Source organism: Diospyros lotus, chromosome 9 (genome assembly GCF_014633365.1).
Source record: "Diospyros lotus cultivar Yz01 chromosome 9, ASM1463336v1, whole genome shotgun sequence".
In the NCBI taxonomy this organism is placed as follows: domain Eukaryota; kingdom Viridiplantae; phylum Streptophyta; class Magnoliopsida; order Ericales; family Ebenaceae; genus Diospyros; species Diospyros lotus.
In genome coordinates this window covers 22952834-22978238 of record NC_068346.1, presented here as the reverse complement: position 1 = coordinate 22978238, position 25405 = coordinate 22952834, and the positions used below count along the sequence as shown (strand labels likewise).

The 25405-nt window shown below is 33.5% G+C and overlaps 1 protein-coding gene and 1 long non-coding RNA gene across 3 annotated transcripts; one reads left to right on the top strand and one right to left on the bottom strand.

The window, feature by feature from the left end:
• Positions 1-2450: 2450 nt before the first annotated feature.
• LOC127810604 (pyruvate dehydrogenase (acetyl-transferring) kinase, mitochondrial-like) lies at positions 2451-6135 on the bottom strand. 2 transcript variants are annotated; one of them, XM_052350164.1, is made up of 6 exons: positions 5630-6135; positions 4740-4998; positions 4398-4578; positions 3978-4125; positions 3603-3816; positions 2451-2710 (listed from the first exon to the last, which is right to left on the bottom strand). In XM_052350164.1, exons 1-6 carry the CDS (start codon positions 5876-5878, stop codon positions 2658-2660), a joined length of 1104 nt encoding a protein of 367 aa, XP_052206124.1. In that variant the 5' UTR covers positions 5879-6135; the 3' UTR covers positions 2451-2657. The 2 variants fall into 2 exon arrangements, with proteins under 2 accessions (XP_052206124.1, XP_052206123.1); XM_052350163.1 differs by having other exon boundaries at positions 2451-2716; positions 5630-6129.
• A 2495-nt stretch (positions 6136-8630) lies between these two features.
• LOC127810606 (uncharacterized) lies at positions 8631-11156 on the top strand. The gene is made up of 3 exons (XR_008025502.1): positions 8631-8831; positions 10128-10254; positions 10364-11156. It is a non-coding gene; the product is annotated as an uncharacterized LOC127810606 (long non-coding RNA).
• Positions 11157-25405: the final 14249 nt, after the last annotated feature.

The following is a 25405-nucleotide window of genomic DNA, read 5'->3' as shown; positions in this document are numbered from 1 at the left end:
GGTGGGTATTTATAGAATTTTGTGGTAAGGTCCACGTGACATGTTATGTGAGACTCTTTAAGAAAAATGCATCGAATGAGGCCAGAGAGTTTGAATGTATCTTTGGGGTTAGAGTCTCTCGATAAGTATCCTCCATATGGGTCTTAAGACTCCTTAGAGTCATCGGATGGCTTAAGCTTGGAAAACTCTTTGGATGAGTCTGGGGCCTTAGGAGATGCTAAGGACTAAGTTGCCTTAGCTACTCTTTAGAGGCTCCGGGACATGTTTTGTTTGGAAAACTCTTTAGAATCATCCGAGTCTTCGGACTTCTTGAGATATTTCTAAAATTTTTTAGATTTATTTTTTAATACACTTGGAATTTTTTGGCGCCAAACTCTTATTTTGACCCTTGTACTTTATTTTCAACTTTTAAATTTTATTTATTTCTTAATTTCATGATTAGATTGATACGTATTTATTAAATAAATCCTTTTACCCCAAATCTGTTTCCCTTAAGGTTTCTTTCTAAATTTTTCTCTAAATTTCTCTTTGATTCTCTCATTGAGTTTGTTTTACTATAACTTGGTCCACATGCACATCAAATATGATAAAATAAAATATCGAACTTGGATTAAAAATTTTAAGCAGTGCCTTAGCCGCCCATTACATCACCTCTAACTTTTAAGAAGACACGACATTCCCAGTCCATATACATACATAATTATACATTATAAAGTCAGTCACCGTCAACTTATTAAAATTTAAAAGGTAGACAATTGACTAAACATTACGTTCATAAAAAGTCTAAACCATCGTGTTTTAACTTTCACGACCCAAATTTATTTTACAAAAATTTAGATTCCTTTATTTAAAATTTTAAGTTCAATTCTCTTTATTTTCCAATTTTGAATTTTAAGTTTTGAATTTATTTTTAATTTTTTATTTTAATAATCTATTTTTAGAAAATTAAAAACATATTCTCTTTGTCATTTTAAAAAAATATTTTTTAAAATAAAAAATTAAAAAATACGTTCTCTTTAACATTTTAAAATTAATTTTTTAATAACATTTTATTCAATAAATTTAATTATTTAGTAAATTAAAAATATTTAATATTAATATATTATTAAAATATATATATATTAAAGTTAATAAATTTTATAATATTTTTTTCATTACAATAATAAAATATAAATAAATAAATATATTTTGAGTTTAAAATTTATTTTGAATAAAAACACTCAAAAATAACTTTTTATTATTTTGAGTTTTTTTATAATTTTTTTTTATTTTCAAAAATATATTTTTAAAAATAGTAAAAAGAACACGTTTTCATTATTTTAAAATTTTAAAAATTAAAAAAAACTTAAAAACAGTCAAAAGAACGCCTTATGTTTTAAGTTTTAAGTTGACCAATTACTTCAACTAAGCTCATTTATATTAAAATACAATTTAAATAAGTTTCAAACAAGTCTTTCCATTATTAAGTTTAACATATTGATGTGCATAATAATAAAAAAATAGAATAAAAATATTAATAAATAAAATAAAAATAAATAGATGCATAACACGGACCTAGAAAAAGTCTCTTGGGCAAGGGAGAGTCTCCAAGAGACCTCCCTGCGTCAGCTCTTCAAGCTGCCTCGCGAGACTCAAAACCTCTCTAAGTCTCTAAAGTGACATGAAGAAATGTACAATTTTACCTTCAATATTTACTTCGAAAATCTCTCAACAAATAGAGCTTATTTAATAGCAATCATATCCTACAACAAGAAGAAATTCTCTCTCTTTTAAAAAATTATTCTTACAAACAGAGGATGACTCATACCCCAAGTAAGTCGTTCCTATAGATATCAAGCACTCAATGAATTTTTTAACAATGTCATTTATTGAGTTAAACATCGGAGTATCTCTGTGCACAGATCGTCTTGCACCCTCAGCTCACCTTGCAAGAATTTACAAGTTTGAAGACAGATTCTTCTAAACTCTAAATATTATTGTTATATTCAAGTATCAATACATATAAAATTAATATATTTCAATATGCATTTATATTTTGAATAATATAATTAATATCACAAAATCTGATTCAGCTTAATTTTGGATTGATTTGGCATAATTTAAGTTAATTTCAATTTAATTACCGCAATTTGTAGCAGAGAAAGTGTAAGTTAAAAAATAAATAAATAAATAAATCACAAGAATTTTCAAGACATTTTGTAAACTAGGGAAAAACTCTATGCAAATCATTCAAACCCCAAAGGGTTTAAGGATAATTTGTCTAATGTTTTTCAACCCCTATTTTTTTTTAAAAAAAAAAAAAGAACACTTTAAGCCATAATCATACTACTATTGCATGACGTCGGTAAGCGAATTCTAAGTCCCCAATTATAATACAAGATGAGAATGTGCCAATTGCTTCATTTCATAACGAAACAAGCATGAAGAGAAGGGGAGCAACGACGCACAAGTGAAAGAAGAAATTTTAGAGGAGCTGAAGAAGAAAAGAAAACAGCTAACTTGATACAATTTGTGAAGCCAAAGACGAGTTGTTCCATTAACATAACAATGGATGAAATCGACCCAAATTATGTTTCAAGTAACCATATTTATAGGTTGATTATGTAACATACTTCAATTCATGTTCCACTTCATAGACGTCTCAGCCTTTGCTCAATTCAAGGCAACGGTTCTTGCGAATCTCCCAAGCGGGATAGATGAAGATACGCGTCTGTACCTGCCACAGAATATGAACGCTAAAACATGACCAAATGTCGACAACAGAGGAAACACTTAAAACAACATATCAAGCGTTTCCAACTATGTGGGTTGGCTACATAAGTTCTAGATTTAATGAAGGACACAGTTACATCCAGCAAATTAAAAAACCATTACAACTAAAACAAATTAAAATGCTTGATGAGCATCGGTAAGCCTACAAGTTAAAGCATAATGCCACATGTTCCGCATATCTACAACACCCTTTTTGCCCCATGAGAAATACCTAGATTCTTCATCCTAAGATTATCCATCACATTTTGGTTCGATTGCCTCAGAAGACCCGACTTCTTTTTCTGGAACTTGTGGATCATTGATTTCAAGATGGATATAGAAACGCTAGACAATTGAAAGAATCAAAAGGAAGTGAGTTTTAAACAAGAAGTTGGCCACTACTTTAGAAGGAGGAAACTGGATGAATTCAATCCATCATATATTTTAAGAATAATACTTTGAAGAGGATATGACCATTGATAGGGATGGCTGGAAGTCCATATTAATGAAGCCAACCTCATCTAGAGAGTGAGATTAAGGCTTGTAGTTGCTAAACAGCAGTAGTACCAATCTTTACTAGAATTAGGATTCTAGTTTATCTTTTATTTTAGACCACCTTTCTAACAAAACACTGGAAAATTAAGGATAAAAAAAAAAAATTTCACAAAGAAATTAAGATCGAACAGGTAGCAATATAATCATTAAAAGAAAACAATTGTATGGTTAGATGACCAATACGAAGCATTCAGTGGTAGACTAGAACGGCAAAGCACAATAACAATGTCATGAAGGCATGTTATATATGCAGTGATGATTTTCAAGCACTTGGGAATATGCTAATATTAACTCACCGTATCCTTCCATTGAGATGATTTGCAGATCTCCTCCAAAGTATCTGGCATATAACCGGCTTATTGGAAGCCCATACCCATAACCAGCCATTGTTGCGACATTAGCTGTTCCAAGATCAGAGTGCTCATCCAGGGGATTTTTGGCAGTACTGTAAAGGTAGGTAAAAATTTTTGGAAGACCACTTCTTGGTATTCCCCCTCCTTCATCTGAGACCTAATAACCAAACAGACCAAAGTTGTTGGGCAATGAATTGGAATTAACAGAGAAAAAGCAATGGAGAAAATGAAAAAAAGAAGTGCAACCCATTTAAGATGCTTGATAGTAAGTCATATGCACTTGGGAAAGAACCGTCAAAAATTCCTTCGAACATATACCTTAATGGTAACATCCTCTATTCCATCAGCTACAACTATACGAACAGGAGGAGCAACTTTGTACGAGTCCATATGTCGCTCCTGGACAGCTCGTAAGGAGTTCTTAACCAACTCAAAAACCATCAGGTGTAAATGATTTGGAACATACCTGTTAGAAGCCGAGTGAACTTATCGTAGAACATACAAGGGAACACAAGAATAAGGATATATTTGATATCCATTACTTGATACATTGAATATAAATTAAGTTGTGGCCGAGAAAGATGATACTACAGATCAGAAAAAACACTTTCCTCGTAAAGAGAAGATTAGGAAAATGCCAAATAAGAACAAAGAGAAAATCAGAATGTTAAACTTGTGATTTAATGCATTACAAGGAAGATACATTGAAAAAAAAAATTATTAGGGAATATAGCTTACGGGAACGTAAAATTTGGATCCCGATAGAAATTAACATCAGGTGCACTGCCATATTCACGCAAACAAATGGCACGAGCATCCTCACAGGCGGTTTGTGCCACTTCTAAAGGGGACATTTTCGTATGTATATAGCCCACACAATTAGGGGGAGGATTGGGATCATGCAATGCCACATGCTGCCCTGAGTAGCAAGCAAATTTGTATTGAACGACACAACACATGTTAGAATCCTTTAACAGGTTACCAAACAACAAGATAATTATTTAAAAAGAAACAAGAAGGGGAAACCAGAAGAGGACAATTAGGAAATATGCAAATAAGAGTAATCAAGGTTGAGCAAACCAATAAGCATGCGAATCCCAATTCTTGACATGTAGAATCGATCCAGGAACTGATGAATCTCATCCAGATCTTCATAGTCAATCTTCGGATCCAGGCCTTTCTTCAACTGTTGAACTCCCAAGGCCATTGTGGGAACAACATTGTTATGCCTCACTTTAATCATCTTAATCATTTTGGTGAACTCCAACTCGTCATTTGCGTCCTTAATCTCGGGGAAGGATCTAAGATCACGGAAAGAATCGAGATACCAATCTCGCACCTAAGAAGCCAAAAACAAGTAATGTGTAGCCAGTTTAAGTGCTTACTATATGCAAGTTCAACCAAACAAATGCTGAATACTGCATGAATTACAAGTCAAGCAGCAGACAGAACATAAGAGCATTTCACCAGCCTATAAAATCTTCTTTTTCTTCTGTTTCTTTTCGTTGGTAACTAAAATCGAGAAGGGAAAGATGTAAACAGAAGAAGAAATCATAATCAAAAAACCCATTTTGAAAATATTCAAAAGGACAGACAGAAGATTCTTCGGCACCATATAAAAGTGAGTGCGTGGGTGTGTACCATTCTAAAATATGTATGTAGGGGTATCAAACATCTTACTTTGGTTGGTCAGAAAGATCCCCTGAAAAAAGAATAATCAGTCCAGTGGTGAACAAAAAGATGAATATACAGCATATTGCTTTCTTTTTCCTTAAAACAGAGAAAGAAAGAAATACAGCAAAATGATCGGTCAAACTTGTAAAGGTTTAAGGCTGGTTGTTTCTCCCCTAAAATGATCAATCGTCAAAGAAAAAGAAAAATAATTCCCCATCCGATGTGCCAAAATTCAAGCCCCAACTCCCAAAATTAAGGTGAAGACAGAATCAATTACAAGAGCGAGAGAAAATTACCAGCAAAACAGCGGGCTTAAGGGATAAGCCGTAAGGGAGAGACTCGAGCTCAATGGCTCGGCGAGCAATCCGAATTGGGAGCTCTTTGTGAAGAAATTGGGCGGAAATCAACAAATTGCGGGGGGTGGGTCTGGAGCCGAACTTCATCATGTAACGGAGGCTGACGCCGGTCTGCTTCATGGCCCCCCATCGCTGCACCTCGTCGATCAGGCTTTTCGAGAACGACTCGTAGAGCTTCTTCGCCGCCATGGCCAGCCGCTGCTGGAATTCCCAATTCCCAAGAAGAAGAAGAAGACGCAGCAACAGCAGGAGCAGGAGCAGCAGAAGAGAGCATCCAACCCAAGCGGACTACACGAAGCCGCCCAAACCCAAACAGACATGCATCTCGAGACACAGACGGAGAAATTAATGGCAGTGTGTGTGTCTATCTGTATTAATTTATGTGTCGTGTAGAGCCCATAAGAGAGAGAGAGAGAGAGAGAGAGAGGAGAGTGCGTATGATTGGGGGAATTTGTGAATTAGGGCTTAACCAGAACTGGTGGTGTGGTGTGGTGTGGTGTGGTGTGGTGCGGCGCGGCGTGCCGTGTGTTCCAAAATATTGAACGCGCTGTGACGAGGGTGACGAGGGGGTGGTTAAATTTTGAAAATTTCATTTTCGGTGAGAATTGAAATGTATTTATTTCAATCAATTTATATGCATTTCAATTATAGAAATGTAACGGAAATGTAAATACATCGATTAAACTGAATATATATTCTCGTGGTGGGGTGGGGGGCTGTAACTAAAACAAGGAGAGTGAGAGCGATGGTTTTCGTGAGCAATTGGTTTTGTGTGGTGAGAGCCCTCTATGTCTTTTGGGCTTCGCGGGTGTGGCTGAGAGGCGTGGCACGTGCGAGCAGTGGTGTCGATTGCGAACGAGTCAATTACAGCACGTGCGAAGTCGCCGCCAGCTTCGGCAGGGTCATCGCGGACGTTACACTAGTTTGCATTGCGATTTAAAGAAAAACAAAATTTATAATTTAAAATATTTAGACTACGTCCTCTTCCTTATTTTTAAGTTATTTTTAATTTTTAATTTTTTAAAATAATAAAAATATATTTTTTTGTTTTTTAAATATATTTTAAAAATAAAAAATAAAGTATAAAGAAAACTCAAAATAATAAAAAATTATTTTAACTGTTTTCGTCTAAAACAAATTCTAAACTCAAAATATATTTATTTATTTATCTTTTATTATTTTATTAAAAAAATATTATAAAATTCATTAACTTTAAAATATATATATATTTTTAATAATAAATTAACATTAAATATTTCTAATTTACTGAAAAATTAAATTTATTGAATGAAATATCATTAAAAAATTATTTTCAAAATTTCATAAAGAACGTATTTTCTAATTTTCTATTTTAAGAAATAATTTTTCAAAATGACAAAAAGAACGCGTTTTCAATTTTTTTAAAAACAGACTATCAAAATAGAAAATTGAAAATGAATTCAAAACTCTAAACTGAAAATTAAAAAACAAAGAAAAAGTAGTCTTAATTTTTTATAATTTTTTTTTATGAAAAGTATTATTTGATATCTTTGTTAGATAAAAATATTAGGTTTAAATGATCATAATATCTCGATTAATTTTGAATAATTTTACATAATTTTATTATTATAAATTAATTAACAATAAAAAGATCAAGGGGATAAAAGTGGTGTTAATTGAGTATTTAGAGACAAAACATTGAGAAAATGTAACCATTAAACATATTCAATTCCTAAATTCAAACAAAATTTCAATTCATCTCCAATTAAATGCAAAAGCTAATCAATCTCTAACCTAAACAAGTGTTGTGATGTAACTCACTTAAATCACTACACACCCAAGATGGGAAGTGAATTAGGTGTCTTTAAAAATGTTTGAAACTTTTGAAAATTTGCAAGAAAATGAAAATATAAACTAATGAAATAATGATATTATCAAATAGGCGAATAATACTAGAGGAAATTACAACAAAAAATAAATGAGGCACAACATTTATAATGGTTCGATACCAGCCTATATGCACTCCCCCAATAATCTTGTTGGAGTATTATATTCACTAAATCCTCCTACCAAAAATCGATAGACCCTTTAGCCTCAACACTAGGAATTACAAAGATTGATGCCAAGAACTAGTAAGTGCTTTAACTTACAAGTTAGGCAATATAATGGTAAGTTACAATTGAGATGAATTTAAGAGATAACTCTCTTTGTTACAATGAAACTCAATAATACAAATTCAAAGGCCTATAAACAAGAATTACAAATATACAACTTACCTTTGAATGAAAAAATGAACGCTTAGAACACTTAAGTACTAAAAACAAACACTTGAGCACATGCACTCTTCATCTATTTCTTCTCTTGTAGCTTCAATCTCTATTTATAGTTTTTCTAGTCATACAAGCATTGAATAATTGTTTAATGGACCGTTGGGCTTCATTTAATGTGTAACAAATTAGCCATTTTAATTTGTCAGACAAAAAACTATCGACAGATATGAAATAGATCAATTGTTTTAATCGAAACATTTGAAATTTCAAATTAGGTTTAGAAAAACTTTTGACATTTTAAAAAATAAGTCAACTTGATCAAACAATCGGTCGACGGTTTTAAACATAAAGTTGACAATTTTAAAGAAAAGTTTGTTGAGCCAACTTGCTCCATTTGATATCTAATCTAGTTTTGATTATTAACAAAAATAATATTTTGAAAAAAAATATTAATTGAAACCCTTAATTATTTTTGTTAAAGTTATAAAATATTTTTTTCATATTATCCTTGTTATCAAAACTGTTATTTTTCATAGAAATTATTTTCAAGCAAATCAAGAATATAAAAAAATAGGTATTTCTAAAAATCTGGACCAAGAGTCAACTTCCAACTATGTCTAGTCAATTTCTAATGTCCCAGTCTGTAAAGATCCAAAAAAAAACTAAATTAATTAAATTATATATATAATAATTAAAAAAAAACAAAAATATAAAAAGAAAAGGGGGAGGCGCTCGGCAGCCCCCCCCCCAAATCAGAAAATCTCTCTCTCTCTCTCTCTCTTTTATTTTCTCTTGATTTCCTCTCGGATTTTCTTCGATTCCAAGCGATCCGGCCGTTCGATCGTTGATCCGACTTCGCTTTCACCGTTAAAGTGCCCCCGATCTACAAGGAGGTAAGTGTTTTGGCTTCATCCTCTCTGTTTTGCTTGTTGTTTTCGTGAAATGAGGGTTGAGGCGCGATGGGGCTTGTTGGCCGAATGTTTGAGGTTAGATCTACGAAGATCCAACCGTTGGATTTTTGTGATTCTTGGATATGATGGTCGGTTTGCTTAAGAGGGTTGGGTGGCGGTCTTGGATCGCTGGAAATCACCGGCTACGGTGGCCGGCGACGTTGGCAGTATTTTTTCTCTTTTTGGCCGAAACTTCGACTCTAGATCTACGAAGATCTAGCCATCCGATCTTTCTCATTTTTGGGTATGTTGCTCTCCTTAGTGTTGCGCACCTCGGGGTAGTTTCTGATCGTCGAAAAAATGGCCGGCGGCTGGCGAACGGCGACGGCCAGATTCGCCCCTATTTTCGGCCGAAAATTAAATCTCAGATCTAGTAAGATCTGACCGTCCGATGGGTTTCATTTTAATATATGTTGATATTCGTGGCGAGGGCTTCGTATCGGTATATTGGTCGACCATTTTTGGCCGGCCGGCGGCGGTCGCCGGCGGTGGCAGTGTGTTGGAAAGAAAAGAAAAAAAGAAAAGAAAAAGAAAGAAAGAAAAGAAAAGAAAGGAAAAAGAATAAAAGGAAATAAAAATAAAAAAAAATAAAATATAAGGAAAAAGGAAATGAGGGCTTTTGGGGTTGGGCATGTCGGGTTAGGTTTTAGCCTAGGATGGCGGGGCCCGATTGGGTTTTAGGATGGCCCAATGTGTTGGGCATGACTGACCCAGTTGTGGCAGCCCTTGGGTTGGCCCACTCGGTTTGTTCTCCCTTGTCGCTTGTCCGGGAACCTAGGATGACTTGGTTAGGTTGGTCCTACTCGGGATATCGATGTCAGTTTAATTTGGGTTCTCTTTAGGTCTCCTAGAATTGGCGATATGATTGGCGAGTCATTTTGTTGATCGGATTCCTAAGGACGAAGCCCTATTAGACGACTCGAGGCCGAGTAAGACTGACCCCGAGTGCGTTCTAGGCTAGCCTATGATGATGACGTGGGTTTATTTCGAATCCTGATTTCTGATGGATTCCTTTTATCTGAGGCTAGAATATTGCAATTTATTCCTTTTAAACCATTTATTAAATTATTAATTAATTATTAAGTTTTCAAGAAAATTTATCAATTTAGTTATAAATATATATATGTATGTATTTTTGATAAAGGAGGAATTTAGATAAAAAATATATTATCTATTTTAAAAGAAAACTAGTTTATGGGTAAATATATATATATATATATATATATTATGATATTGCAGCCTATAAGTGGGTGTGTAGTTCCACTATACACTTACGCGTAGCAAGCAAAGCGAGACATGATGACGTAGTCGATGGCTTAGCTCGACGAATTCCATGACGCCAGATTTGAATATTGCGCGGGCCAAGGTACCAAATAATCGATTTAGGGTGTTAGGCAATGGTTAGGATTTTCGGTAATTTCTTTACGTCGTTATTCTTGTTACATAAATGTGACACCCCATTCTATTTATTGTAGGCTCAGATTCTCAGGATTTTGTTCGATCTTCTCCCCAGACTCGGACTTGAGTCATCATTTCCCAGGCGAGTAGACAGGATATGTTATGATTACCTTATATTATGCACGTATATACTGTTTTATTCATAAATATTATAACCTTGTATAAATTTTTATATGCATAACTCGTACATGATTTTTATATGCGGATCATAGAAAAATACTCTTAAATGTTTCTAATTTGCATGAAATATTTTCATCCTACTGGGAGAGACATAAACTGAAAGATACCCTAATTGATTTCTTGTTTTGAGAATGTGAATTATTGAATGATATGGTGTATTTTAGGCACCACATGAAATGATAAATGATTATGACTTGTGCATAAATTAGGGTATTATTTGCATTATTATTAGATGACTATCTAGTAGATTCCCTGGTGACTCACAGCAGGAAAAGATCATGGTACTGTGAGGCTTGGCATGCCAAGGCCATGAGAGACACGGATAGTATGTTTCAGCACTGCTATCACGTGGGCCTTTATGATGATATTGTGTGATGATGATGTATGTGCCGATATATATACTTGTGTGCATGTGTATATAGGCGTTAGGCCAGTTTCTACTAGTGTGTCCTCAGAATCAGTGCATGCATCTCATACAAAAGTATAGGGGACTTGGGTGGTTAGGGAACAACTTATGGGGGTTGTCTTTAAGCACCTATTTTTCCTACACTATGTTTTCCTTTGAAATCTCAAATTATTTAACTTATGGTTTATAATTCCACTGTTTATACTGTTATTACGTTATTATACTCATAATGATCATCCTAGCATTTTATTGTATACTCTCCTAGTGGGCATGACATACCTTATACTCGCGAGTCCACAAGACTCACCTCGTTTTATTAAAAATATTTTCAGGGAATTCTCCTTTTGATTATTGGTCCAGCAGATCTTCTGGTATGATGTTATACCCTCTTTTGATTTCGGATGTATTATAGGATGCTCTGTGGAGACATACCCATGTTGTAGAGTATGATGTTTTGTCTTTATTTTTGTTGGCACATAATTGTGCCAAGGGCCCGAGATACGGGATCGGGTATGTATTATTGACAGCAGTGTGATAGATATTCTTATTTTGTACAGCTGCTGTATATGAAATATTGAGATATTATGTTAGAAGGTGAATTGGTATTTTATTCATGTTCTATATCTTGTCAGTAATATTGTTTTATTCAAATCGAGCTAGAGAAGAGGCTTACTAGTCCATTTTGGGGCCGCTGGGCCTAGGGATTAGTGCCGGTCATGACATACCAGATTTTGGGTCGTGACACAGTCAACTCTGGTCAAGCTACAGTCGATCTAGTAGAGAGCTTGTTATGCAAAGTCGACCTAACCAATAACCTCTCTCGGATAGTCAACTCCCACTTGGATGGCAATCGACTCTAGCTTTTTGGAAGTCGACTATAGTTCAAGTGACAGTCGACTAAAGGTAAGGATAGTTGACTGTTCTAGTCCAACGGTTAGATTTTTGAACGTTTTCAAGTCTCTCAAAGTTGCCTATATATATGAGAGAAGTAGGAAATGAAAAAGAAAATTTTACTTTCTTGCAAATCAAAAGATCTCTTAAGCTTTCAAACACATTCTCAAAGTAATTCAAGGCTCAAAGCTTCACTGCCAAACCATCAAGAGCTACAAGGCAAGTGGAGAAGAAAGCTTCTCAAAGACAAATCCAAGCTGATGTTCTACCCTTGTGCTTAGTTTTGATGATGAAAAACATATGTTATTAAATCCCTAAGTCATGAATCAAGGTGGTGGTTTTCAACAAAAATCAATTTCAAGTGCATTGTTAAAATGAAAACCAAAAAGATTTATGATTTTCTATTTTAGTTAGAGATTTGCAAAGTCAAGTTTTTAGTCTTAAAAGAATCTCCTAAAATGATTTTCAAATTAACTTTGAAATCGTTGGTCAACATAGAGCTAAAATTGTTCTAAGGCAAAAGACCAACTTGAACATAAATGTGTTTGATGAAAATTCAATCTTAAGTATGAAAAATCATTTATGTTAATCTCATTCTTCAGAATAAGCTTTCATATTTTGAAGCATGCATGAAAGGTTTTGGTTTGAATCTTAATCGTATGAAAAAATCCTTTAGTTCATGCATTATGTCTTGAAACTCATTTTGATAACGCTTCAATATTTTTCTAAGTCTGGAAGACTAGCATCTTATAAGGAGACATATATGAAAATGTTTTCTTTTTAGAAAACTAACTCCCGGTAATTCAATAGCTAACATTCATTAGTGATAAAATGATTTTTAACGAATTTTTCAATAAATAGAAAGTGTATATCTTGGAGGTGGTAAAATCGCAAAATCCTAAGTTCCTACTAAAATCCAAATTCTACTTTTTTATTCTTATGGATTTTAATTTTTTAGATATTTTTATTGAATCCAAATAGGGGGTACTTTCTTATTTACATTTATGTATTAAAGTAAATGGAAGGTAAAATATAAATTAAACAAAATGAGGACATTTACTTCTCATGTTATCTGTCAAGTTTCCAGATTTTCCAAGAAGATAGTCGACTATGTTGTTTAGTGCTGTCGACTATGCATAAGGATAGTCGACTATACTTGTTCAGTCTGTCGACTATATCTTGCATCTGTCGACTATTTTTACGTCTGTCGACTATTGTGATAGGATAGTCGACTATGCTATTTCATCTGTCGACTATGTTTGTTCATGAATTTCAAAATTTTCTTTGTAATTTTTGATCAGTCGACTATGTAAAAGGATCTGTCGACTATGAGAAGTTTTGGTTGAAAAATAGTCGACTATGCTTTCTCATCTGTCGACTATGCTTAGTTTTATTTGTAGAAATAGTCGACTAACCCATTTGATCTGTCGACTATGTGTTTCACAGAAACTTACAACGGCTAGTTTTTCAATCTCCAACGGCTAGTTTCTCATTCTCCAACGGTCACAAACGGCTTCATTTCTCTTCAATCTTGTGGGAAGCTTATATATACATATCAAGGAGATCAAGAGAAGGCTAATGGACGGGAATGAATTAATTTGAGCTTACTGTTACTCGTTTGTATTTACAGTGATTGTGCTTCAATTTTTTTCTCTCTTTAAGGCTTTGATTTTAACTTGTATTAATTCATTCAAGCCTTGTTTTTATTATGAGAGAACTTGTAACTAAGAGTGCCCACTCTTAGCATCTCGTTTACATTTGTATCACTCTTACTTTCCTAGCTTTGTGCTAGAAGACTTGCTCGTTAAAGCAAGTGGCTGTAATTCCTAACTAGGTGCTAGAGGGCTTGCTTATATAAGCAAGAGGTTGTAATTCCTAGTCTTGGACTAGATGACCTACTTGGTTTAAGTAGGGGGTTTTAGTGGATGGTTTGAAAAATCCTTAGTGAGGAGCTAAGGTAGTGGATTAGGCTTGGTTAAGCCGAACCACTATAAATCCTTGTGTTTTCTTATGCTTGTGTTCTTTGATATATTTATCTTTCCAAGCATTTCATTATTCCTCCTCGATTCTCATATTTATCTTTGTTCATTTGTCATTTTTATGGTTTACGCTTTAAAACTCTAAATCCTCAATCTGTATCAAAAAGTTTTTATATTAATGTTCTATCATTTAAGTTTTTAAAATAACCAATTCACCCCCCCTCTTGGTATGTGCCATAGAACGTACCTGTTCTTAACACAAGCCTCACCATTGAACTGAGGTCCATTGTACATTTTATTTTATTGCCTTGTATTGTTGTTCTTTTAAGTGTTGATTTAGTTGTGTCCAAGTGCAGACAAAAATTATATTTGCTAAACTTATTTGTGTGAATTGGTTGGATGCCTAGAAACTTTAAGAAATCTAGGCGTGTATCTTATTTTCAAGATGAGATAGGGTGAAAACCTTGGTATTGTGATATAGTAAAACCCCAATGGTGGTTAGACGTTAGGAGAGTGGAGTAGATGTGTGCATCGATGGGTCACTATAAAATTGCATTGTCTTGTCTTTACAATATTTGTTATAACTTGTGGCATATATTCATCAAATTCTCAAACAATCACATTTATACATATTTATACAAACTTATTTTCTTATAAAGTCATCACACAAGATATTTCCTTAAAATTTTGGTAAAAGATTTAATCACTCAATTCACTAATTTTCTTGAGTGGCCATTATCCAAGGGACCAACAATTGGTATCGGAGTAGGCTTCTAAAATATTTGAATCCCTAATCTCAAATATCATCTTACAAGAGATCCAAATGACCTTTTTCATAAACCAATTCATAATCGAAGGACCTTCTCCTTCTCGACCACAATTTTTTGATGGCATCAATTATGCCTACTAGAAAATGAAAATAGAGTCATATCTATTTTCAATAGATTATTACTTATGAAAAATTGTTAAAGATGGTTTTGTCATATCTACACTTAATGAAGAGGAATTGACTGAAGATGATATTAAAAAATATCAAATAGATCACAAAACTAAATACATAATTTTTTTGTTCAATCCTACCAAGTGAATATGAGAAATTATCAGCTTGTGTTACATGAAATTTGGAGAAAATTGGAAGTAGAATATAAAGGAAAAGATCAAGTCAAGAACACGGAGATTAACTTCCTAATGTCTCAATATGAAGAGTTCAAATTACTTCAAAACAAAAACATTAGTAAAATGAATGGTAAATTTCAAAAGATAATAAACAATCTCAAGATGTTAGGAAAATAATTTTAAAAGTAGATCAAGGAAAGAAAATTCTTAGATCACTATCAGGTGTTCAATAATTAGAAATTGGTTTATCGGTCATAAAGTCAAAGATAATGGTAATTAGCTGATTAACACTATATGATCTCTCAATAGAAGTGGAGACTATTACCCGAGTGAGTGTTTGAACCTAATAATTGTTGATTCTGAGTGAAATAACACTTACTCTAAATGCGTTTTATTGTTTATCTCATCTTTTCAATAGTTTCAAAACATCAATTTGCTTTGAATGTCTAAAATTATAGCGGATGAATTTGGCTGGTTTCAAATTCTAAATTAGTGAACTGAGTAATATCGTTTTATAGAAATATGATAGGGGGATCAATTTCTTGTAATTTGAACCTATTAATCTTTTTCTTTCTTCACATTAACTTTCCTTACTAGCCCATTTGAGTCATTCTTAGCACAATTCCTTTCTTTATCCTCGTCTAACCCGTAACCATATGAAGTTTATCCAACCTAGTGTGTCTTTGGGAATTAGTCCATTTAGGTATTTTCATATTTAAGGAAAAAAAAAGATAAGAAGATAGAAAAAAAAGAAAAGAAAAACAAAGAAGAAAAAAAAAGGGAAAAAGAAAAAAATTATTATAAAAAAGAAAGAAAGAGAAAAGCTCTCTCAACTGTTTAGCACACGTATTTCAAAATAAATGCTGAAGAAAACAATATGTCAAGCTTTGATATTAGTGTACAAAAAGAAAAAGAAAAAAAAATTCTCCACACACCATTTGAACTCCTTACCATTTTCTTTGACAACCCATATTAACCTCATAGTCTCATTACAACTCAATATGATCCCTCTTGATGCTATAAATCATGTGATCTTAAGATTCAAGTTCGGAGTAAGGATTTCTATTTAAATTCAAAAGTTATTTATCCAGAACATTAATCCAGTCATGAAGCTGTGTCATTTTCTCTCTTTTTTCACGAAAATCAATTCTTTGTATTTGGAATGATAACGAGTTTGAATTTATTTACATTTACTCCTTTAACTATGCATCTTTGAGTGTACACTTGAGGGATCACTTTTATTGAAGAGAATATCCATGGTAAGATTTAAAGTCGAGACTTCGAGGAAGTAAGGTGGTGTACTAATTATATTGATTGTTGTTCCTAAAATTGTATGACCTTTGATCGAAATATGATTTAGAATATTCGACTGTATGTCAAATAACTTGTTCTGTTCTATGTATTTTGATTTCGAATTTGAAATTTTTATATTCATGCGATTATTGTGAATAAATACTGATCAGTGTAAAGCCTAATTGTTATGGGACTAGCAATGTTTAACTTGGGGGTGTGATTAGAGGTCAATTTTATAAAAAAATTGTTATAATTTCACCCTCATTTTGATCTTAAAATTAGTTTAAATTGAATATTAATATGTATTTTGTGATTGCGTGCAGATTTAAAAAAATTAATATAAATATATAAAATAAAAAATTATAATAATAATAAAGAAATAAATATACTATATATTATAAAATATATATAAATATAATACATATATATTCAATACATATATAATATATAATATTATAACTTGAATTGGAATGCTGCGCAATACATATATATATATATATATAATACATGCTTAATGTGCTTTCAGCGTGAAGCATCAGCTTGGAGGCTCACAGCAATTAATTAGGAGAAGCTGGAATTGAAGCCACTGATGTGAATTGAAAGCCCAGCCGCATGGGCCAATTAAAGTCCAAACTTGGAGCAGCCCAGCTCGTGGGAACACGGTCCCTTGCTATGTAAATTCACTCAACTTCCAAGGGGAATTTTGGGACAGCAATACGAGGAATGCGCTGGAAATTTTAAGGGGTAATATATATATATATATATATATATCTATATATATATATATGCGCGAACACAGTGAAGGAGGCCGTAAGCCCCCATCGGCCATTTTTTATTCCAGAATAAGTGGGAGAGATATACAGAGGGGCTGGGGTCCTGGGATTAATTCTCGGCAGAGAGAGGAGAGTGAGGCTGTGCGTGAGATCGAGTGAGAGAGATACTGTGAGCGCACAGCAAGGGGTTTAAATTTAACGCACAGTACTTTCATTTTCTGTTTAGATTAATTTGTGTTCTTACATTTTCAGTGATTAATTTCTGTATTAAGATTATTGCTTTCTTTTACTTTCAGCAACCTTAAATTCATCCAAGTTTAATTCTGTCTCTGCATTGATTCATGTTAATTTACTGTAATTAATTTATGCTCTTTAAATTCTGTTTTTTAATTTCAGCACTTTAATTTCTACCATTCAGATTTCTGTCATTTAATTTTTGTTATTTAAATTCAGTAATTTACATTTCTGTCATTTAGATTTCTGTTAGTTAATTTTTAAATGAAGGTGTGTGGCTAAATAAATCTTAGGCCGAGCTAAGAACAGTATTCAATGTCATGAATAACCCAAGTAAGTTGAACTGTATTGCCATCAAGCTGAGTGAATACAATCTTTAATATGAACTATGAAGAGTAATCAAGGGTCAAGCATTAGCCGACTTTTATCATAGAATGCACACATTCCTTCAAGCCTGAGAAGGATTTCTCGTTTGAGTGGAAACTATTTATAGATGGAGCCTCTGATGTCCAAGGCAGTGGAGCTAGCATCGTGTTCACCTAAGGATGCCATCTGGAGTACTCTTGGCGATTCGCTTTTCTTAGCTCAAATAATGTCGCAGAATACAATGCCCTCATTGCCAACCTAGCTATTGCTCGAAAGCTCGAAGTTTAAAAAGTGATGGCCCATAATGACTCTTAACTGGTGGTGCAGCAGTTTCAAGGCCTTATGAGGCAAGGGACCCCACGCTCATTTAATACCTACAAAAACTATGAGGATTGACACATTCATTTCATGACTTCTAGTTGGTTTAGATTCATTGTGCCTTCAATCACCATGCAGATGCGCTATCTAAGCTAGCAATAGCTAGGGATACCCATGGGTGCTCAATCCACATGGAGATCTTACAAAAACCCAGTATTAAGGAAAATGAGAAGGAAAAAGTAGTACACATCATCGAGACAACCGGCAATTGGAGATCGCCCATCTTGTAGTACCTATTCACTAGGGAGCTTCTTGCTAATCTTGTAGAAACCAGAACATTGAAAGTCTGTGAGACCGACTTTATAATTATAGATAACATCCTGCACAAGTGCGCATTTTCCATGTCGTTGCTCAAATGTCTTAGCCCATGAGAGGCACAACAAGCCCTGGATGAAGTACACGAGAGCAATTATGGTGAGCACCTCAGTGGAAGATCATTAGCTGCTAAGGTCATGCAAACAGGATCTTTCTGGCCCACTTTGCACAAGGATGCTTCTGCTAAGGTCCAAGCTTGCGATAAGTGTTGGCATGCACCGTTATCATCGACGCCTGTCATTGACATCCAACAAATCTTTTGACCTATCCCTTTTTCCTAATAGGGATTGGACATACTCAACCCTTTTTCCCATCGCCACTGGACAATGAAAGTTCCTATTGGTAGCCATCGACTACTTTACTAAATGGGTGGAAGCAGAACCCCTAGTGACAATCACAGAAAAGAAATTAGAAAATGTGGTGTGAAAGAACATTATTTATCATTTTGGAATCCCCCGAATCCTTAACACCGATTGTGGCACCCAATTTGACTCCGATGCTTTCTGTGCCTTCTGTGACAGATGAGGAATCCGACTTCATATGGCATCAATTGCTTACCCTTAAGCGAATGGTTAAGCCACTCGATTGGATAAGGTAAAAGGAGCTTGGGTGGAAGAGCTCCCAATGGTCCTATGGGCTTATCGTACCATTAGCCGAAATTCTATCAGGGAAACGTCTTTTAATCTCATGTATGGGACTAAGACCTTGATTCTTGTCAAAGTAGATATCTAGTCCCCACGAGTGCTAGCCTTTGATGAATAAAACAACTCAGAGCAGTTGTCTTGGAATTTGAATTTAGAGGATGAATAAGGGACCAAGCTAGCATCCGATTAATAGCCTACCATTAAAGAATAACCAACTATTACAACTCCTAAGTCAAAAACATACCTCCTCAATTGGGCAATCTAGTACTCAAGAAATCTATCATCATAGGTGCCCTTCGTGAAGAAGGAAAACTTCGAGCAAATTGGGAAGGCCCCTACAAGATTCAAAAGATGTTGGGCCCAAACACTTGTGTCCTCCAAACCTTTCAAGGCTAAATGACTGCACTCTCACCCTACAATTAAAACACAAAAAAAACAAATCATAATAAAACTTTTATTTTTTTTTATTTTAGTGAGAGGTTTATACTCGCCAGTGTACGAGTGCAGTTGTAGTCCAAATTTAAATTTATATTTTCTGGATGAATCCAGGTCGTCCACTGAGAGATTTATTTATGGCAAAAGAAAAAGAATGTCACACACACGCACACGCATTTGGACAAATTGACAACAAAATTTTTTATGGTTTTGTTTTTAGACAACAGATACTAGAAAATAAAGTAAGGCAAAAATTGAAATAAACATTAAACGTAAAAATATGAATTTGGATAGTGCTTGAGTTAAGACAATTTCAGTACCAACTCGTTGATTCCCAAATTTTAGCATAAAAGATTAGCAACATTAATTTAATTTCAGATATGAGGGTTTGTTATTAAATGCAATTAGAGATGATGATAGTTCTAGGTTAAGCAATCCCCATACATGATATGCGGGATTCTAATTTAAGCAACCACCATAAATTCAATTGCAATTAATACACAAAACAACTAAATTAATCATCTGGGTTTGGGTATGATAGCGTTTTCAGTTCTAGTAACTCTCATACATGGCATGAAAGCTCTAAATTAGGCTTACGTTCTAATCCAAACCTAGTGATTTTTCAATAATTAATACACACTCATACTGAAATTTAAATTAATGTTACTTATTTAAAGCGCAGTTTTCTTTGGGAATCATTGGCGTTGGACACTGTCCTTGCCTTAACCCAAGATTAGATTTAGCTACTCATCTTTATTTGAAAGTTAATTGACAGGAATTTAAATGACGTAATTTAAATAACAGAATTTAAATGACAGGAATTAAAATAGTAAAAACTAACCGGCCATTTAGGCGGTGAATAATTAAATGATAAGAATCAAAATTACAGAAATTTAAAGGCATAAACTAACCGGCCATTTAGGCGGTGAATAATTAAATGACAAGAATTAAAATTGCAGAAATTTAAAGGCATAAATTAACCGACCATTTAGGCGGTGAATAATAAAGTAATAATAAATGACATAAGAATTTAAAAGAAGAAAGGAAGGAAGTAAGATCACAAAAGAGAATACTAAAGAAAAGGGGAAAGAACAAGAACAATTCTCAAAGAGAGAATTCTAAGAAAATAACTAAACTTTGATTCAAGAATAATAATCACACTTACAAATGCAATCAAGTGATCTATTTATAGGCCACAAGATGCAATACAAACCACACAATTTCAATTATTCAACTAGACATAATTATATCTAATAGGCACTCACACACTTAAAGTTAAATGGATTTTAGCTATAATACACACCTAATATTAAATGGATTTTAGCTAAAATACATACCTAATAAAACACTCATAAAGTTAAATGGATTTTAGCTATAATATCCACCTAATAGTTAAATGGATTTTAGCTAAAAAAACACACATAATAAAGCTCTCACATAAAAAATAAAAATAGATTTCTATAAATTGGTTTTTAATCTTCATTAGGATTAAAAATAATCCTTGGGCCTTCTCCAAATAATATCTTCTATGGGTTGCTCAAATTGGGCCTTAATTCTTCATGGGCTTGAATTCTTCACGGGTTTGAATTCTTCATGGACTTTAATTTTTCATGGGCTTGATTTCTTCATGGATTTGAATTCTTCATGGATTTGAATTCTTCATAGATTTTAAGTCTTCATGGGCTTGAATTCTTCATGCCTAAAAAAAAAAACAATAATAATAATAATTTAATGTTATTAATAAATTATATATTATATATATGTATTACACATGGCACATATATATATTAGATTATATTATATATATATATTACATGCATGCATATAATGATGTATATGTATTATATATAATTTTATATATTATTATTATTATTATTAAATTTTACTTTAAATTTTCATTTCATTCATTTTTCAATTTAAACTTGCATATAACCATAAAATATATATTAATACCTAATTTAAACCATTTTTAAAATCAAAAGAAGGGTATAATTATAACAAAATTTTTACAAAATTAACCACTAATCATACCCCCCAACTTAAACATTGCTAGTCCCTTAGCAATCAGATTATACACCTGCCAAGCTTTATTCACAATAACTGTATGAATGTAAAAATTTCAAATTCGAAACCAAAATGCATAAAATCGAATAAGTAATTTAGCATTCTAAATCAGATTTTTGGTTAAAGGTCATACAATCTCAGGAATAGAAATTAGGATAACCAACACACAGACTTACTCTCTCGAAGTTTTGACTTCAAATCTCACTATGGATTTTCTCTCAAATAAAAAGGATTCCTCAGGTGTACACACAAGGGGGTGCATCGTTATAAGAGTAAATGCAGAACAAGTTCAAAATTCGGTGTCATCCCAAATACAAGGAACATATTTTCATGAAAGAATAAGGAAATTGACATAGCTTCATGATTGGAATAATGCTCTAGATGAATAACTTCTGAATTTAAATATGATTCCCTACTCCAAACTCGAATTCTGAGATCACATGATTTATAGCATCAAAAGGGACCAGACTAAATTGTAATGGGGCTATAAGGTTAATACGGATTGTCAAAGAAAAGGTAGAGTGTGCAAAAGGTGTGTCGGGATTTTTTTTTTTTTTTTAGCATTTTTTTTGAAACAGTTATGCTGAATAGCTAAGAGAATTTGCCCCATTTTTTTCACTTTTTTTTTCTTCTTTTTTTTTCTCTTTTTTTTTTCTCTTTAAATATGAAAATAGATAAATAGACTAATTCTCAAAATCACACCAGGTTGGATAAAATTCATATGGTTATGGGTTAAACGAGGGTAATGAAAGAAATTGTACTACAAATGGCTCAAATGGGATAGCAAGTAAGGTTAAGGTAAAGAAAGAAAAAAGGTTTAATAAGCTCAAAATGAAAGAAATTGATCCCTCTATCATGCTTCTACAAAACGATGATACTCAGTCATCTAATTCAGAGTTTGAAACCAGTCAAACTTGTCCGCTATCATACTAGACATTCAAAGAAAATTGATGTTTTGAAGCCATTGAAAATATAAGATAAACAATAAAGCATATTTAGAGTAAGTGTTATTTCACTTAGAATTAACGGTTATTAGGCTCAAACACTCACTTGGGTAATAGTCTCCACTTCTGTTGAGGGATTATACAGTGTATTAATCAGCTAATTACTGTCACCTTTGACTTTATGACCGATAAACAATTTTTAAATTTTGAATCCCCGATGAATGTAAATTACTTATTCTAATGCATATACGTTTTCAAATAAGAAATCAATGCATTCATGTTTCGTATTGCAAACTTAACCGGCTATCAGTGCATAACTTCAAAACTTTAGGAATAGCGTTATTTAAAACACATTTTTTTTTTAATAAGAGCAGATAAAGATAATCAATTCACACAAGACTACAAACTAGCAATAGCAAACTCACACTTAAATATGAACCAGATAATTTATAACTAAACCTTACACCCCCCAACTTGAATTGCAGTAATAAATTAGGGTTGTTAAGAATACCTGTAACTCCACAAGTCCATTTTGCTGTGAACTGCTAAAACTTAAACAACAAATGAGCACACCATATATATATATATTTATATTTTCACACCAAAATAAAAATTTCATACAAGTTATAAGATAAGCAAAATGCGTCTCAAGAGTACAAAAAGTACTCCTTACTCAGCCATCTTATCAAAGACTTTGCCCAACAACATTCCACAATTTTTTTTTTTTTTTTTTTTTAAGAACACAACCAAGAAAAATCCTGCAAGTTGTACAATAACTAGATGCGTCTCAAGAGTACAAAAAGTACTCCTTACTCAGCCATCTTAATAAAGAGCATTTCTCACAGTGATAAATCTAAATTAATCGAACCCCTTTGACGCTTGTTACTAATTGCCTTAGACCAGTCTATCCGAGGCTCATGAGGATCGTACTGTGGAACATAAGCGTGTAATTTCTCTAGCAGCTTATCAATGGTGGATGCAGAAATGAGAATCTTTCTTGCTGAACGAGAAATGAACTGTTGGTCCACAGCCTGATCAAGAAAAGAGAGTAACCCATCGAAAAAATGGTTAACATTTAAAAGTCCAATGGGTTTGGTATGGAGATTACTCTTGGCCTAGGAGATTATACAAAAGATTTCTTCAAGTGTTCCAAAACCTCCTGGTAAAGCAATGAAGGCATCTGACTGATAAATCTTACAAGCCATGCGCTCAGACATAGAAGTCGTTTCTATAAGTTGACCGCGTGTAATCCCGGAAATATGTGGTTCAGCTAAAGGGATTGGCATTACACCTACTACAGATGAATTTCCAAGATGTACAGCTTGTGAAACATAACCATTCAATCCACGACTTCCCCCTCCATATACCAAATTAATTTTTTTCTCTCCTAATTTTTTACCAAGTTCGCTCGCTGCAAGTGCGTAACAAATATCGCTCCCAAGTTGAGAGCCACAAAGTACACATATGGTATTGATTCGACGAACTAACTGGCCTTCCATGTTTGTTCCTTTTGTATGTCCTGAAAAGAAGTTTGGCGATCAAAAGTAGCTATACAACAATTCAACAAGAAATAAATACAAACAAAAATCATGCGTATGTATAAGTAGTTGTGATTTGGCTCACATCTTCCTCTGGTTTTACGTCTAGAAACGACTTAAACACTTTCTATGAAGCGGGGATAAGCTTCCTATCCAATTTTCTTATAGATTGGCAAACATGGTCGTTTTTAGTCAGATTCCCAAGACTATAGCGTTGGTGGTCACTTCTGAACTGGGTCCATAAAGCAAGAAGTTCTCTTTGCACTATTCCACATGGATGCGTCTCAAGAGTCAATCGGATATCATCCAAAGACTCCTTACTCAGTCCATCCTTTATGAAACTAATTTTATCTTCTCGATTTATGGACGTAAACCCCACAGATTTGCATCGTGTGTTACAGGTCCATCGAGCACATTTGTAACAACCATTCACTCTTTTCGTTCTTCTTTTCTTCGCAAAACTACTATTCCCTAAGCCTAGAAAATGCTTAAAACTAGGTGAAGTTTCACCAGCTAATCGAACTTTTGCTTCGATCAGCCAACGAATATCTTCAGGGATGTTATTACGCATCAACAGCCTAAGTCTTTCACACCTAGCAGCATAAATTTTTTTCAAATCATTCTGCAGGAGAGATGGATAGTACTTGTGAATTTTTGAGAGATAAAGATCCATTTTTTTTTTAAAAAAAAAAAATTATACTGAGAAGAAAATAAAGAACTATAAACTTTACAAAAGGGATGAGAGTACCTGATCGGAGAATAACACAAAGGAGAGAAGATTGAGCTCAAGAGGGGTGACTTGCCTCATACAGATATGGAGTCTCTTATAGAGCAATGAGCATCACTATTCTACACTCGACTCGAGGCATGCCATAATTGCACCGTCAGACTTGACGTCGTTTAGCGTCTCATTTTTCAACATTTGGCAGTGTGCCTTTTTTTTTTTCAACGCTCGGCGCCTCTGTTTTCAACATTTGGCAGTGTGCCTTCTTTCTTTATAGGGCAGTGTGATTGCACTGCCCAAGAAAAGATGGCTACCACCAGCGTCAATTCTGTCTCTCTCAATTCAATTTTTGTTTTTAATTAATTTTGTTTTAATTTTTATTTTTTTTAGGTAAAAGTTTTTAGACACCTTACCCCCCCAACTTAAATTGCGCATTGTCCTCAATTGGCAATAAAAGGATAGAAGATAGGCATACCTGGCGGTCTTCAATACATAAACTCGTATGGAGAAATTTTATTTAGACTGCACATAGAGAAACACTAGTTAAGTAATGCAGAAAAGGAACAACTTATATGTATATATAAAATTATTTTATTATATATTTTTATTTATTTATTTTTTAGAATTTTTTTTTTCTTTTCTTCCAATTAAGGATCAAATGAGTGGTTGCCCACCTAATCGTATAATATCTCCCATTCACTACACCACTTTTAAAGTTATTTTCAAAATTATGTAAATTGATTTTTCTCATGAATGCACATACATATTTTGAAAATATA